General features: G+C 38.4%; 3 protein-coding genes across 6 annotated transcripts; 2 read left to right on the forward strand and 1 right to left on the reverse strand.

Moving 5' to 3' along the window:
* The first annotated feature begins 1,821 nt into the window (after positions 1-1,821).
* LOC113706184 (expansin-like B1) lies at positions 1,822-3,413 on the forward strand. Its single transcript, XM_027228076.2, has 4 exons — positions 1,822-1,993; positions 2,075-2,181; positions 2,373-2,684; positions 3,011-3,413. The coding sequence occupies exons 1-4, from the start codon at positions 1,858-1,860 to the stop codon at positions 3,206-3,208; spliced, it is 753 nt and encodes a 250-aa protein (XP_027083877.2). The 5' UTR covers positions 1,822-1,857; the 3' UTR covers positions 3,209-3,413.
* A 4,366-nt stretch (positions 3,414-7,779) lies between these two features.
* Positions 7,780-9,366, forward strand: LOC113706185 (expansin-like B1). Its single transcript, XM_027228078.2, has 4 exons — positions 7,780-7,951; positions 8,142-8,248; positions 8,510-8,821; positions 9,169-9,366. The coding sequence occupies exons 1-4, from the start codon at positions 7,816-7,818 to the stop codon at positions 9,364-9,366; spliced, it is 753 nt and encodes a 250-aa protein (XP_027083879.1). The 5' UTR covers positions 7,780-7,815.
* Positions 9,367-11,104: 1,738 nt separating this feature from the next.
* On the reverse strand, positions 11,105-15,925 carry LOC113707196 (uncharacterized). 4 transcript variants are annotated; one of them, XM_072062982.1, is made up of 3 exons: positions 15,544-15,925; positions 15,297-15,329; positions 11,105-14,678 (listed from the first exon to the last, which is right to left on the reverse strand). In XM_072062982.1, the coding sequence occupies exon 3, from the start codon at positions 14,668-14,670 to the stop codon at positions 11,344-11,346; it is 3,327 nt and encodes a 1,108-aa protein (XP_071919083.1). In that variant the 5' UTR covers positions 14,671-14,678; positions 15,297-15,329; positions 15,544-15,925; the 3' UTR covers positions 11,105-11,343. The 4 variants fall into 4 exon arrangements, with proteins under 4 accessions (XP_071919083.1, XP_071919084.1, XP_071919081.1 ...); XM_072062983.1 differs by having other exon boundaries at positions 11,105-14,706; XM_072062980.1 differs by having other exon boundaries at positions 15,268-15,329.
* Positions 15,926-16,786: the final 861 nt, after the last annotated feature.

Raw genomic sequence — 16,786 nt, forward strand, 5'->3', positions numbered from 1 at the left:
ATTCCACCTAATTTATTAAGTACATACACATAATTACTATCCTTTCTTATATTTATATATTTTCCCTCATTATTTTTACCTTTCAAAAAAATTAACATTTGAAATACATCTTTACGGGTGTCCGGAACCCTTTGACAAGATAATATTAGTCAAATAGCATGAGAGTTTGAGGTGCCTTTGGGCCATTTTGTTAATTACCGTGTATAGCAGCACTAGTACCTAGAAGTGGAAATCAGGATAGACTATACAGAACCACAATACTTCGACACTTAGCAATTGAATGATGAGCACTGTAAAATGCACTTGGTCTTGAGAAGGCCAAATGGACGGCAAAAATCAGTAGGCAACAACCCAATACTGAGGAAAATATCCAAACGCCATTTTTTGGTACAGAAATAACACTTTGCTCTTACTTAGACTCGCAAAGTTTTTTCCTTTCAGTTCGATCTACAGCCATTACCTGATCTTTATAGCACTTGGTCAGTCAGTTCAATTATATGTCAAATTAAAGACGATTTGCTACTAGGTTAATCCGATCCAGTTGTTTACAACCTTACAGCATTTTGGTTTGAAAACGAAAGCACTAATTGTAGTGCGTGCGTAATAAACCTGCAATCCTGAGAGATTACCAGTTGGGAGGTCAATGAATACAGGTGTTAATCTGCCAGTGTTTCGTCTGCCAATAATGATCTATTCTACTGTTGCTTGCATGTTTACGTTCTTCTAGAAATTGTATCTTCAAGCTGTATATTTATGCAGAAAAGTACCAATATTGATTTACAAAACAGAAACATCTAATACATGGTCCAAATGCAATTTCACTGCAAATTTTCTGGTCCAAGTAAATTTTTATCGTGAGTGCTGTCGTTCCAAATATATAGCAATAAACTAAAACGAGTGTTCTAATGTAATCAATTTATTTGGCGAATATATAGGCTGTGATATCGTCAATTGATTCCAATTCAACCAATATTTGGTACCCCATTTCAAATCTTTTCATGAATTACACTATTATTCACAAGCGCTCTAACATATTAGTTATTTTAGTATTTGCCTTACCTTAGAAACTACTCAAATGATCTAGGATTGTTAACAGAGCTGGGCTATCTCAGATTCAGGCCGAAACAATAAGATTGAGTCTTATATTTAACTAGATAGAATAGCATTTAGATCTAAATATTAGACCCAAATTAAATATGAGTCGAGTCTGGACCTTAGTAAACACAGCTCAATTAAAACCCAACCTAAATAATTGTGTATTTAAGAGTGTGTGTGAGAGAGAGAGTTTGTGTGTGTAATTTTATACGTATTATAACTTAAAAAAATCGATAATTTATAGATAATTATATAATAGTACACAAATATCAAACCTAAATAATTATGCGTTTGGTTGAACCAATTTAATTTACTAATTTTGTGACTCGAGTATGAACTTTAAAGTAGTTAGTTTGAGCCCAAAGTCTGAAGCCCTAAAGTCTCTTCTTTTTTTTTCTCTTTGGGGTGAGTTGAACTCACTACATCCGGTTGAGGAAGCCCTGCTTAAACTTGCATGCTGGGGAAACAAAATCTACACCAGGAAAGAAATGATTATTCGTCCAAAATTCTTAGGATGAATCAGCCACTAATTTATGTGGAAACTACTGTAATGCATCTAAAGTTGAGCAACTGCTTCTCCTCAAGCTCCACCTGGATTCCATTTTGCATAAATGGCGAGTGATAATGCCCTGGTGGGATACTCCTCCCGGAAGACTCTACACGACGCTTCAAGTATAAATAGTGGATCATCTTGGTTGACCTTTTCATTCAGGATTCCTACCTTGATTCATCTTTTATTAAGGATTTTGTTCAAGGAAAGGCATGGCTCTCAATCCTCAACACTATTTTCTTCTCTTACTCACGCTAGCACTACTCTCTGAATTGTGCTTGGCCCAAGATGCCTATGTAACCACCAGAGCAACATATTATGGCAGCCCTGATTGCCTTGGGACTCCATGTAAGTACATTTCAATTTAAGGGACACATTGGTCTCTAGAATAGATTGATAATTAATTATAATATCATGATTAATTTGCAGTTGGAGCTTGTGGATACGGAGAATATGGGCGAACGGTAAACAATGCTCAAGTATGTGGAGTCTCTAGGCTGTACAGGAATGGCAGTGGCTGTGGTGCATGCTATCAGGTAGGCATCTATGTTCCAGCAATAAACGTGAATAAATAACCAGAAAAAATAAAAAAGAAACAAAACTGAAATAGCGTGGCTACATGGTCAATTGAGTTCTTGTTAATTGAGGAATTCATTACGTGCAAAAATGGTCAAGAAATTCATTTGCTACTAGACTGTAACTTCTCTCTGATACATTTGCATTCCAGGTTAGGTGCAAGCATCCACAATATTGCAGTGAGGAGGGGACCAAAGTAGTGGCGACGGACTATGGCCAAGGGCATGACACAGATTTCATCCTGAGTGTCCGGGCTTATGCCAAATTAGCCAAGCCAAACGTGGTCGCAGAGCTGTTTGCTGCCGGCGTAATTGAAGTCGAGTATCGGAGAATTCCTTGCAGTTATCCAGGCTACAATCTCCTGGTTAAAGTTCATGAACATAGCAAGTACCCCTTTTACCTAGCCATAGTAATACTGTACCAGGGTGGTACATCAGACATCGTCGCTGTTGAAGTCTATGAGGTATATACAACACATATCGTCTACAAAATTCGAGCAACGAATTAATAGTTACTAACTTAGTATGTCTAAATTTACATTTTACTTTTCTCTTTTGATGCATCCAATTCAGATCCCACAACTCTGGAGATGACTCTTTTGATGAATTTGTCACGATTATAGTCTAGGACGCACAAAGTCACAAGTACACGTAGCAGTTTGAGAGTGTAAAATTTGTGGATTTTATATAACTTTCTCAGCTAAATCTGTACAAATCAAAAGTACTATTTTTTTGCTACTACTTAACTCATATATATATATATATATATATATATTTTGGTTTGATACAGGAATCATGCAAGCAGTGGAGGGGTCTACGAAGGGCATATGGCGCAGTATGGGATATAGCTAACCCTCCAAAGGGAACACTGGCCTTCAGGTTCCAAGTGAGTGGCAGTGCTGGGGTGCAGTGGGTGCAGCCGAACACTGTGCTCCCCAGTGAATGGAAGGCTGGGGTTGCTTATGACACAGCTATTCAGCTCACTTGAGCAAATCATCACTGGCTATCCAGCGCTTTTAGTTATGTGATATCTTCTAGTTTAGCAAATTCCTCTCCCCCAATTAAGCCACTAGAAATACGAAAAATATGTGTTTGCTGCATCATCAATTAGTGTCAATAAGCAAATGGCTTTTAGCGTAGTGTAATATTTATAATTTGGGTGTAAATTTAGCTACGTACCATGAATAATACGTTGATCATCGGACATTCAGATTTCAACAAATCCATCTCATCAATTGGGTTTTTGGTTTCTGATTTCTCTTCGTAAGGGGAAAAAAAACTGAAATCAATAGAAATTCTAGAGTATCAAGGGGAAAAAACAACTAACGGGCTTCCACCACGTTTCAGTCCAAAATTCTTTACAAAGTAGAATAAGCATTTATCTGCAACAACACTAATACGACCCATATGGGCACGTAATTGAAAGCAAAGTGGAAGAAACGCCGTCTTGAAGGATGGCAATTTAGAACAAATAATTTAATTCAAACATGATTTGGCTTCTCGCGTATTATCTGCAACGGAGAAAGGGATAATCAATGACTTTATATATCCATACATATGCTATGCTACAAGGACTCGGGAGTGATTATACTAAATAGCAATTGCCACTATTTAGAGAAAAATGGTCAGTAAGTGAACCCGTCGACCAATTCAGTCATACCTGAGTCTGTAATTTTCATGCTAATCTAGTCAAAGCTAAGAGGACAACTTGGGTTAGGAATGTGAACTTTTGTACATTTATCATGAAAAGAAAAGAAAACAAGAGCATATGTGGTGGACGCAGAAGAAAGAAAAAAGAAATATGAAGAAAACTGCAAGTGTTTGGCAGCACAAGGATAGGACGAGAATTAACTACTTGAACGTATAATTATCATTTTACAACCTTCATACGCTAAAGGTTGCCCGACGTGTTTGATTGTTAGCCATCACCAGGTATGTGTGTATTTCTCGAGTACATAGATCAGATTACTATCAATCCCTAATCAAAAAGGATAATTGGTAATTAAGTCAAAGATAAGATTTGAAGAAATTTAATGACACTATAAGTTTAAAGGGCATTTATGGGATTAAAATATATTCTCTTTCCTAAAACTAATATTTTATTCTCAATTTTTTAAAATTAGGATTGACATGTTACAAAAATGTTTGAATTATTGTGATATTTTCAAAACTTCAAGAAAGATTTTTGAAATTATCCCTACTTTCCCCATTCTTACTTCATTGCACATTCAAGGGAAATTCGCCATTTTTGTCCCTGAAATTTTAATCGAAAAGCAATTTTGTCCTTTATATTTGTTTAACCAATTCAGTCTCTAAACTATTTTTCCTTTTCTAATATAGGACTTCCGCCGCAACGCCACCAAATTTTACATCTCTCGTTGATTGGTGAGGGTTATTTTTGGAAAATCAGATTACATTCAGTAATACAGAAAGAGAGAGAGAAAAAAAAAAAAAAAAAAGGCAGTCATAACGCAGCTGGGATCCTCTATGCCACTACTCGGTGCCAAATTCAGTACCAATACCACTTATCACGTGATGGTAGAAGAAATTTAAATAAATAGCACATGACAAATTAAATAAATAGGACACTTGGCATAAATATAGAAGTGACACTGAGTTGTCACTGAAAAAGTGACACTGAGGATCTCGCGTGGATAACCCTACACTTCCTCTTGGCGGGCATGGAGCATGAAGGCATGACTTGTCACTGAAAAAGTGTAGGGATCCCGTGTGGCGGGCATGGAGCATGGTGTTGATACAAGCTGGCGACTTTGCTGGAGCAAGCGGGCCATAAAGTCACGGCTGTGGATTTAGCTTATTCTGTGAGAAATCAAGTGTGCATACCTTCCTTAATTTCCAGAGATGGAGTTCACTAGCCAAGAGTTTAAGGTGGGGCCAAAAATTGGCACATGGCGAAACTATGCCACTAATGTTACAACCCCGAGAGGCAAGCAAGAATGGTCTTGAATCATTAGTAGGGGCTTTGAAGAAAAACAAAGAGTGGTTTGAGCAATTGATCATCAAGAATAGTGCTGTTCTTCTGAGAGGATTTGATGTGAAGAATGCTGAAGAGTTCAATGAGGCTGTAGAACTTTTTGGTTGGGAGGACAAGAGGTATGTTGGACCAGCTCCAAGGACGCATGTTTACAAAAGGATATGGACAGCCAATGAGGGACCGCTGTCGGAGTTTGTATATTATCATCATGAGATGGTTCTGGTGAGTAAAAATGTATGGCATTAATTTACTTTAAAATCTGTTGTTCTTGAATTGCCTTTTTTCTAAAGTCATAGCAGATTATAATTGATGCATCATCTTTGTTCTTTGCTTTTAGTTGGTGACAATGAAAAACTTTCTGATAAAACCCAAGGAAGTTTTTTGGTTACTACATGAAGTAGGTTAAATATTCATGCAATCTTAACTAAGGGCTTTCTTGTGAACTGCCAAAGCTAATCTTCAAGTGCCATGGAACCATCTTTGGAAAAAAAAAAAAAGGTGCCAGGGAACCAAGAACAACATCCTTGTCTAGGGCGTGGCTAGAACAGATGAAACCTAATGTTGGGATTTGGAGTTCAAACGCTCTCAAAACGCACAGCAAAGAATCACTGAATCAGATTTTCTCAATTTTCTTTGAGTACCAATATAAATGGGGGATTGAGGGGATGAACCAGTGAAGAGCCTTTAGGAGGCAAATCAGAAATTTCCTCCTCCATCATCTCAACTAGAGAATTCCACAGTAATTAATTGACAAAACATAAAAAAGTCAATAACCATTTATAGTCAATTCATTTTGCACTTTATGGTGCCATGATATGGCATCATTCTCGATCATCGCCCAAAAGAAGTTAATAATAACCTTGGTCAAGTCTCTTGAGTCTTAATCTTAATCTGATTAGATACGCGTAGCAAAACACATATCGTGGACTTCTAGTGCACAACAGTTGTTGCAAGTCTCATAGCCGTTACTTATCACAACCTGCATTAGAATGCACTAATTAAAAGTCTTATCGTCGCTGCTTATCTAAACCTGTATTAGCATGCATAAATATTGCAATAATAAACTACTCATGTATCCTATCTTTGGGGATTAATTTCCATGCTTATCTACATCATTGGGGTGTCATCCACGGATAATATTCTATATCCCCGTCCATTAATCAATAGATCAGCAATTCGTAAGTATAGTAGGACGATAACCAATGTTGGTGAGGCTAATTCAGTATACACTCCTGACATCATTCCACCTGCAGTTGTTAATGTGACAGGAGCTAAGTACACTTGCAGATTGTCAAAGATGAAAGAGAAGTTGACATATGAAATCACATTTAGCCCATCAGCATCGGCTAATATTACCATGTCTCAAGGATCTCTTAACTGGAAATCGGCAAAATACTCAGTCAGGAGCCCAATTGCTGCAGTTAAGGGTGGAAGCTAGGCAGAAGTTCCAGCAGAAGAGAGACTGAAGATTGTACTATTAATCTGATCTTGCGTCCATTACAACGTGCTTTTTTTAAAAAATTTTTTGTTTTGATAGTAATTCTTCGAGGTATATTCCAATAAATAATACACAATAGTCATCGCTCGTTGTCAGATTCTGTCTATGTTGTTTATTTTCTCTACTGGTGGTGGTATGAATGCTTATACTACGATAAACTTTGTCAATTTTTAGAGTGGATAATTTCTAGAAGTTGAAATTAACATTACAAGCCATACAGGCAAAAATGAACTCTAAACACTGAATTAACAGGGAAGGTTACTGAAGATTTGAACGCTAGAAGGCTTAAATTTTATGGGAGAAAATTAGTTTTGACGAGTAAAATTTGTAGCAAGCAAAGATTTTACATATCTTAGGTCCTCAAGTGCGGACATTCCTTAAAACACGATCTGTATTAATGCAAATGCTAATTTCCACATGCAACGTAGCACATTCTCGACTGCACTTGGACTTCAAATTGAGATTCACCTGAAACAATTGATTGATTAGGCCAATCAGTTGCTGGTTCTGTGTCAGATGAAATTTTTTCCGACCCCATATACAAGCTTGGTTGAAGTATAAACCTTTTTTCCTGTATTTTTGAGAAAAGAAAAATACTTTGGCCATCAAGTGCACACATCTTTACTTGTTCACGCGTGGACTAGGAACAAGATTATACCTAAATTGGAGGAAGAAATGCTTATTTTGCTCCATGTGGAAAGATAGAGATGGCAAAGGTACTACAGATTGAGCAAACCTATTTGTAAAGCCATTAGGCATTACGAATCAATCCACAAACTAATTAACACGCCAATCCTCATCATCATTTTCCCCAGTCGCAGAAGTCAATTCTGTTTCTAGAATTCGAAAGTAGTTCTCTGGAAAAATAAGTAACCTGCTCCTTAATCCACACTTGGCTTCCACAATCTCTAGTGGAAGATATATAGGTGGCAGCATTCCTCATTGCGTCTGCCCTCAGGAGTCAGGACCCCTACTATAAATACCCTTTTGTCCATCCCACAACTTCACAATACATACTCAGCGTATTCTCATTTCCTGGCTGATACTGTAGTATAGATTAATCCATTTTTCTGCAGTTAGCAATACTATAATTATTGAAAAAATGACTTTTGCACTCAGTCACTGCTGCATTTTCCTCTGCATATTGGTACTACTGCCAGTTACCTGTTACAGCGGTGATGTATTCTTATCCGCTCGGGCAACTTTTTATGGTAGTGCTGGTGCCTTGGGGACTCCATGTATGTAACTTATTTCCATCTGTCCTTACTAAGCATATGCAGTTTATATAATTCTAGAGTATGAAATAGCACCACTTAGTATGACTGTCTTGTGATTTTGCCACATTCAAGCACTCGTTTTACGGGACTTTTATGTTCTTTTCAGTTAATTATGATCCTAAATCCTTGTTTCTTTCGTTCCACTAATCAGCTGGAGCTTGTGGTTTTGGAGAATATGGTAAAACAGTCAACAATGGTGAGGTTTGTGGTGTCTCCAAGCTATACCAGAATGGAACTGGCTGTGGCGCATGCTATCAGGTGAATTTTAAACTTCAAAGCCAGTTCAGTCTCACTTGTGTAACCATCAATCGATTAGCTCCTCAGTTACCATATCATTGACGAGGTTATAGATAAACCAAAAACATGAAAGATGAAAAAAGGGGTGTGGTTCAGATGGGACTGCCTTCTAAATTTTGGCTTAGTAAGGCTGAATGTGAAGCTGATTAGTACTACTTTCTTTCTTGTGCCTCAAATGGGTACGAGTTGTTGAATGCTTGTAGCTTACAACAATTAATGTAGGTGAGGTGCAAACATCCACAATATTGCACTGAAGAGGGAACGACGGTGGTGGTGACAGACTTTGCAATAGGACACGGCACAGATTTTGTCCTAAGCTTTGAGGCCTTCGTAAAATTGGCACGTACAAACATGGGTAGACTGCTGATAGCACTTGGGGTGATTGATGCAGAATACAAAAGGGTTCCTTGCCAATACCCAGGGACCAATGTCAAGGTGAAGGTTCATGAGAAAAGCAGATACCCTGACTACCTTGCCATTGTCATCCTGTATCAAGGCGGCGAAAGTGACATCACAGCAGTTGAAATCTATGAGGTACCACTCCAGTTACATTATCAGATGAAACTAAATTATCTGACTATGATAAAAACACTTGAATACTGAAATTACAAAAGCTCTGTTTGATTCTTCATTCATTTGAGCACAACAGCCTGTCAGATGGATTAACAGTTTGGCCAACTAGGCACCACGATTTTGTCAATTAAGAACAATTTTGAGAGTGGATATTATATAAATATCTACCAAGTAACACTTAAATTCAAACACAATCAAAAGGGTTCTGCAAAACAAGTGAGCAAAAGGTGCATGAATCAAGTTGCACTCTCGCACTTTGAAGATGAAATAAGGTATTCAGCTAAATGGATCGATACCTTTGGATGCAGGAATCCAGCAAGAAATGGAAGGCCATGAGGAGGGCCTTTGGAGCAGTATGGGACATATCTAACCCACCCAAAGGTGCACTTACGTTCAGGTTCCAAGCAAGTGGCAGCGCTGGAGTAAAATGGGTGGAGCCGAAAAAGGTTATTCCCAGTGAATGGAGGGCAGGGATTATCATTGACACGGCTGTGCAGCTCAACTGAAACTACCATACATATATATACATATATCTAGAATCCACGTATTTTATAAGGAATAAGATCTATTACTATCAAGCTACTATAGTCTTAGTAGTCAGTATCTGCCTCAGCTCAGGATGGAATATCTGTAACTTTGTACCGAGGCGATTATATATGAATAAGGCGTTTTTTTTTTCCCCCATAAAAGATCCTTCACATTTTGGTTTAACAGAATGATGCAGCTAAATTAAAACGCCAAAAGCATTGACCACTTCTGCAGTTCTGCTGATCTTGACAAACTGAAACCTCATTCCATACTACCTTCCTTAGATCTAAGTAACCAAATGTATTGAACAACACCGTATCATCCATCACATAAATGGATTTCTGTAAGGATCAGAGTGTTGCAGAGTAATTCACTGTAATACAATCTGAACATGTGATCAAATTTTATAGATGGAACACAAATCTTAATTCTAAGCACAACCAATGGACAGAACACAAACAAGCACATTTTCCCTGCAAAGAAAAAATAATGACAGATATATCTGTCCCTGTTACTCTTCTTCATTCGCGTCACTGACAGATAGAGAGGTTAGCCCTTCAGTCGATGGTCTCATTTCCACCTTCTCCCAGGCGCTATTTTTTCAAGAACCCGCAGAAGTGCAGATGCAGTGATTAAGAGGCTCTTCAAATTGCTAGTTTAATAATATATCAAAGCCATTGTGTTCCTTTCACAATATCAGTAAATCCACACTTTACTTTATTTTTTCTCCCAGGGAAGACCTTGCAAGTGGGAGGGAGAAAAGAGAAGATTTGTGAGTTCAACATGAAACATATAATATAATTTTTTGGGTGTACTTGGTGCGGCTTTACTCAAGCTTTGAAAAAAAAAAGGACCAGTAAAATCTCCAAGGCAATTTCTAGAAATAATGCGAAAAAAAAAGTCACAAACTACAGTGTCAGCACACGTCATAATGTATTTTTTAAAAAATAATGTATTTGCATTCCATCAAAAATAAAAAATAAATGGTAATTTTAAAAAATTATGTATTCACATGCCAGTCCCTAGGGACTAGAATGCAAAATTAAAAAATAAATGCGTCGTTGCACTTCTTGCGGCAACCTTGTACCAAGGTTTGTAAAATCGGGATCCTACGTAGGATCGATTTTAGTTTCATAGGATCGGATCGTAGAATCGTAAGATCCTACGATCCTACCGATCCTGCTACGATTCTATGCGATCCTGCAAAGATTAATATGATTTGCGACTCTGCATACGATCCGGATCGATTTTGGTTATCCGGATCGTAGGATCGTACGATCCTACGATTCGAATCGCGATTTTGACAACTATGCCTTGTACTAGATGTTTACCCACCAAAATATGGTACATAAGAAGAATGTACCAGACGTTTGTTTATACATCAAAATATGGTACTTTTCTACAAAACTACCAGAGTCAAATATACAACTTCAAAGTGGTGCCATAGCATCCTTTTGGCCTAAAAAATTCAAGGGTTCAAATCCCACCTGCAACAAAAAAAAAATCCAAAGATAGTGCTATAGCACCTTCTTGATCTAGTCAGATCTGTATATCTACTGGTCCCTAACACACAAAACTCTTTAAACTCCCTTTTCCTGTAAATTAGAATAGAATAAATTATACAATTATTATCATTGCCGGAAAAAAAAAAAAAAATATATATATATATATATATATATATATACAACTTCAATAAACATTTTTTAGAAGAATGTATACAAGCACCAACATTAGAATTGATCATTTTATAGGAATATTTAAGTTTCTTACTCAATCATTTCCGCCATATGAGCGTGAAAGAAGCACATTACATCAAGCTGAATTTGTCATCAAGATGGTCACCACTCAGGTTTCCAAAATTTGAAGGCAGAAGAACGACAATTTATAAAGAGAGCTCATACATGCAAAATGTCATTCAGTTTTTGTAGTCCCAACTCTCTGCGACTAGAAGCTTTCTAATACATCCTACCAATACATTCTGTAGAACCACAATAGCAACTCTTTACCTTGATATTTCCTTTGGAATCATGAACCTGACCCACACCATAATTGTAATGGTAAGTTAGCTCCTGCAATGGAGGAATGTTGTCCGCCGCAAAAAGCATTACGTGGGGCACTCTTTTGTCAGCATGATCATAGAGCACATCCTGAGCATAAAGGTTGGGTGAACAACTATGATTTATGAACCTCCCGATATTGCCATACTTTGCTGCATCAATGGTATAGCCACCTTCTTCTACAGCTTCGCTTGAATTTCCTAATCCATCGGAATTGATTGAACCCTCGCTGTAATTCTTTCCAATGTCAAACAAATATTCGTCACTTCCTGCTCTTAGTTCAGCTTCCTTGTCCTCAAGAAGCTCCCCAGCATATTCACAAATAAAACTTCCTGAAGGAATAGAATACAAGGACCTTACTCCCCAGCCCCTTGACTTAGTCTTGAAGATCTCAAGCTGAATTTTGATACCATGCTGGCTGACTCTGTTATAGCATGTAGGAGGGCATTTGCAATGAGGTCCACATTCAAAGACAAGAGGTTTTGCTTCTACTATAGCCCCATTACGATTATATGGGATCCCTCCTCCATTTCTTTGTGCACAATAGCATTTTCGAGAATCAGAGCATTTACCAGTACAATCACAGCCTTTAGGAGAAACTAGCCGGAACCAATCAGGATATTTCATCTTTCTAATGTAATTAAACTGTTGGGGTTTCTCACTGTCAATTGTGTTCACAGCACATACGGGAAATGTCTCCTGTCCCCCTGCAATGTCATCAATGCAAACCCCCTGCCGCACTCTAGATTTTTTGGACTTCTTTACCTCTTTCCATGCAAGCTCCGGCTGGCCTGGGATTCTCTTCAATTCAAACATAAACACTAGTTTACCATATGTCCCAGTTTCTTTCCTACACTTCTCCACAGTATACAAGCCATCATAAATGTATGACGTGACTACCTTAGCCCTTGAGTCCAGCGAATCAGAAGCCTTCTCTTTGGATCCACGAATTACACGCACAGGATTTTTAGTGGAGACACAATTCCACAATGCCAAGTTACCTCTTTCAAGCTTCTGGTCCTCTGGTTGCTTATCTTTGCCAACTATATTTCCTCCTTGCCCAGAATATATTAGGACATCAGCATTCTCCATATCATCATCATATGCCCCTGATGCAACAATACTAGTTGCAACAAGCACTCCATTGTGCTTCATGTAATCTATGCCAGCCTGGTATAAACGATGAATCCCAACAATGGCAAGCTCCACTCTGTACTGGAACTCGTCACCCACTTCAACTCCTGGAACTGCCCCCAAATATTGTTTGCCAGTATTAACTTCTTTTCCTTTCTCTTTTATAATCTTTGCTGCTAGAAGATCAATCCTCCTGGTTTTCTCTGGCCGCTTCAATGTTGCATCTTCTTCCGGCCTCGACTCTTCTCCCTGCAAGATTTTTCTACACAATGCTTGAAACAGGCGCAGGGTCTCTCTAACTCTATTACGAGCATCACCATTGCTTGAACTTGGACCAAAAGGAGGCAAATTCACGTCAACCCTGGAACCAGTAGTAGAACCTTTAGGTGACTTATCATCTTCTGATCTATAAATTCCCTCATCCCTAACAATTGCACCAAAATTACCATCTGCACCCTTGCGAACAGAAACAGCAACCTTCTTCAGAGATGACCTTTCTGAAGACTCAGTATTGACAATGGTTTTCTTAGCAAAAGCTTTGGCCTTGCTTCGCCATGTTAAATTGCCTTCATTATCCTTGCCTCGGGTTTTTTCAACACTAGAACTTAGGGGCACTTTACCCAGCCTCAAAGGACAATGTGGTGCAGCATGCAGACCAGTCACTGTTGCAGGATCATCTTCATGTCCTGAACCAGTGCTATCATCCAGAGCCATTCTATCACGGGTGTTCTCACCTTCAAACAGATCAGGCGCCTTACTTATAGAGCCTTGACCTTCCGCGGCTTCCTTAAGGATTGTAGCATCAGAAACATCCTTGGGCAGAGACACCACTCCTCTTGCTTGACTTCCCCGGATATCATCAACCTGAACATTTCCTTTTGCTGGTTTGCCACCAAAAGTGATTGATTCTTCTAGAGCAGCAACTTCAACACCAGTCTCCACTTTTTCCAATGTGTCCTTTTGTACCTTAGCAGGCAATATCTCCACAGATGTCCTGCTATCTGCACCATCCTTCAATGCCTTGCTATCCGCACCATCCTTCGACACTTCCATCATCCTCTTTTCCATATTAACCTTGTCCATCCCCAGCAAACTCTCCCCAGAAGTAATTTTTAGGCTCTCCTGCATAGACGGTACAGGAGCATTTCTTCCACAGAATGGAGGAAAGTCACGAATAGCTGAAACTCTTCTTGTGCGGAATTTGTTCTTTGGACTCGGGACAGAGCCATCTTTAATAGAAACCTCCCTGTGAACCACGTGATCAATTTCAACAGTAGGTTTTACTACATCTTCACCTATGCTCCTCACCAAAGTCGTAATATCTTTCTTGTCCAATTCCATCACTGCTGCCTCAGCCTCCCTTCCATTTACCTCTCCCTTTGAGGGTCCCACCAAAATGGTTTTCCTTTCAACCTCCTTCATCAACTCCATTCCTGCAGGCTTTACATCCAACGCCATTTTCTTGACCCCATCATCCAAACTATCAGTAAAGCCAGCCACCACTTTTTCCACCAACTTATCCAGAGATCCATTCCCTTCCACCCCATGTAAACCCCCTCCCAGTTCATGAGACTGAGTATCCACCTGACTTTCATCTTTAACACAATTGGCCTCTAAAGCTGCAGGAGCATTATCACTGCTCACCAAAACCCCATTTTCTAGATCTTCCAAATTGGACAGCTTTCCAGATTGATCAGTTTCCATCTCATTTTTAATCTTGATTAATTCATGAGCCTGAGTCTCAACCTTAGTTTCACTATGAACGCCATTAGTTGATGTCCCAATTCCATTCGCATCCACCCTAGCTGGACTTTTCATCCTTTCATGAGGTTGATTCTGGACCTCAGTTTCAATTTTAACACCATTAGGCTCTCCAACAGCAACATCACTAACTGGCAACGCACTATTGTCTTTGGCTTCTAAATGAGGCTGAGTATTTGGACCACACATAGGAGGAAAATCCCGAACAGCTGAAACCTTCCTGGACTTGTAGTTAGATGCATTTCCAGAGTTCGAAGGGTGATACCCACTCTCCAATGACCGCTTGTTTGGGTTCCCGTCAGACAATCCACCATTCAACAAGCACACCATCTCAATCACTAGAAAAAAGAAACACTCTTCTGAGTTCTGAAGCAGAAAAACCAAGCAAAAGGAATAACATAAAAATCCCAATAACATTGAAAGAGTACGAAAATTAGGGCTCAAAAGGAACAAATATATACCAACTCCCTCCCCCCGGGACCCAAACAAAAAAAAAAAGGTTGAGGCTTGAGGAATTAGAGGGTTCAATTTCCCCCTTTGCCCTTCTTAAACCCCACCCATTCCTTGCTCAGAACAAAAGGGGACAATTCACTGACAACAAAACTTGTATGCTAGAATGTATCTCAAAAGAGGGTCAATACTTCAAATTAGTACCAATTAAGGGGAAAAAAAAAACCAACAAATACCGAATAGGGTTTTTTTCCCCCCATTTTCCCTTTCAGTTTACCACCTAGTTAAGAAAACTGTAAATGTATTTTTCAAAAAATCCACAATTTTGGGACCAATATAATTAAAGTTACTAAGTTAGATAACATATACAGCTACAGACAAAAAGGAAATAAAGCAATTTACAGCTTCATATGCATGCAGTAGACAATTGAAGCAAACGAGATTAAACTAAATTTAGAAAACAAAAGGCAAAAATACCTGATTAAGCACAAAATTGAGCTACCCACCAAGAGATTTCCACCGGTTAATTGGTCAGAAAACTGCCAAAAACAGTCGAGAAACAAATCAAGGGGACAACATAAAAGGTCATAAAATAGGACTAATAACAAAGAAAAAAACTATTACACCAAAAAATTCACGAATACATAATTTACGAAGAAATCTCCACAAATTGAGCCTTGCATGTAACACTCACCCAAAATCTAGAAATCTTAGAAAAGAAGAAGAAGAAGAAGACGAAGTAACAACTGTTACCTTTGATTTCGCTTCAGCTTTTCATGTGAAATCTATAGAGGATTTTGGATTTTTCGTAGGAGGCGCTAGTATTTTGGGATTCTATTTGATTTAGCAGCGGTTAATTTCATTTCTGCTTTTTCCATTTCGGTGTTCTTTTGGCTGTGTGCAGAGAAGAGTGAGGTGACGAAGATGAAAGAATAATTCTGGGAGGATTTTGGTTTTTTTTTATGACTTACTTTTGGAAATTGTGAACAGTAAAAAGATTGGTATTTGGGGAAACGGAACGGGGAGAGTGAAGACGTGTCCAATTTGTTCGGTCGTGGCGCGAACGAGCTTGGAGAGGGCGGTTCAACATCGTTGGCAGCGGCCTAAGCTCGGAGTGTAAAGTTCAAGTACACTCATGAGTCAACGCTACCATAACAATAGATTACGGATTTAAATGCTAAGAAGCTACACGTTATGGGAGGTACAAGCTTTGATGCACATAATAATTTTTGTATGGTATGCTTTTTAAAAACTTCATTTAATTTAATCTCACATAATCTTGATCCATAAAATGATTATTTGGTGAAAGTATTTCAAAATATCCCCAAAACAAGCCTCCAAATTAATGTTTAAGTTGGGATAGAGATTGTAACGGGGGCGAATGCCTGCTCCGCTGCAAGAGGAGTTATAAGGTGGGTGCGATTTTAAACGAGACGAAGGACGGGAGGACGAGGGGCGGGAGGAGTCATAAGGTAGACGCGATTTTAAACAGGGCAGGAGACATAGATACCGTCACCCGTCTTCATTACTAATATAAAGTTAAAAAAAATAAATATCTATATAGTTTTGTACATATACACATTATAACTACATATCAATAACGTGTGTACGTATTATGTATGCTTGTGTATCATAATTTATGTGATAGAAGTCATTATTTGATTGTTTTTACTTTACTTCAATTTTTTTTTTAACATATTGTAAGTTGTTTAAATAAATATTGATGATTATCAGGCGAGGGATGGAACAAGAATAAGGGAAGATTTTAAAGCACGGAACAGGGGCAAGGACGAGGGAAGGATCCCTAACCCCATTGCCATCCCTTAGTTGGGATGCCATTAGGATGAGGTTTCTAATTATAATTTATATGAGATAGTTTAGGCATACAAACAATATAAGTGGAGACTCAGATAATACTAGTGTTTTTGACACACTCAATGTATGTACATATTTGTTTAATGCATATAATGTTAGTATAAGCTTGCAAAATGTTTTT

The sequence above is a fragment of the Coffea arabica genome, chromosome 8c, assembly GCF_036785885.1.
Source record: "Coffea arabica cultivar ET-39 chromosome 8c, Coffea Arabica ET-39 HiFi, whole genome shotgun sequence".
NCBI classification, from domain to species: domain Eukaryota; kingdom Viridiplantae; phylum Streptophyta; class Magnoliopsida; order Gentianales; family Rubiaceae; genus Coffea; species Coffea arabica.

Excerpts from the sequence above, each read along its gene's own strand:
- LOC113706185 (XM_027228078.2), top strand. The coding sequence starts at position 7,816 with ATGACTTTTGCACTCAGTCACTGCTGCATTTTCCTCTGCATATTGGTA. Across the intron at positions 7,952-8,141 it reads TGGTGCCTTGGGGACTCCAT|CTGGAGCTTGTGGTTTTGGA; the intron begins GTATGTAACTTA and ends TCCACTAATCAG. Across the intron at positions 8,249-8,509 it reads GCTGTGGCGCATGCTATCAG|GTGAGGTGCAAACATCCACA; the intron begins GTGAATTTTAAA and ends CAATTAATGTAG.
- LOC113707196 (XM_072062982.1), bottom strand. The coding sequence starts at position 14,670 with ATGGTGTGCTTGTTGAATGGTGGATTGTCTGACGGGAACCCAAACAAG.
- LOC113706184 (XM_027228076.2), top strand. The coding sequence starts at position 1,858 with ATGGCTCTCAATCCTCAACACTATTTTCTTCTCTTACTCACGCTAGCA. Across the intron at positions 1,994-2,074 it reads TGATTGCCTTGGGACTCCAT|TTGGAGCTTGTGGATACGGA; the intron begins GTAAGTACATTT and ends ATTAATTTGCAG. Across the intron at positions 2,182-2,372 it reads GCTGTGGTGCATGCTATCAG|GTTAGGTGCAAGCATCCACA; the intron begins GTAGGCATCTAT and ends TTTGCATTCCAG.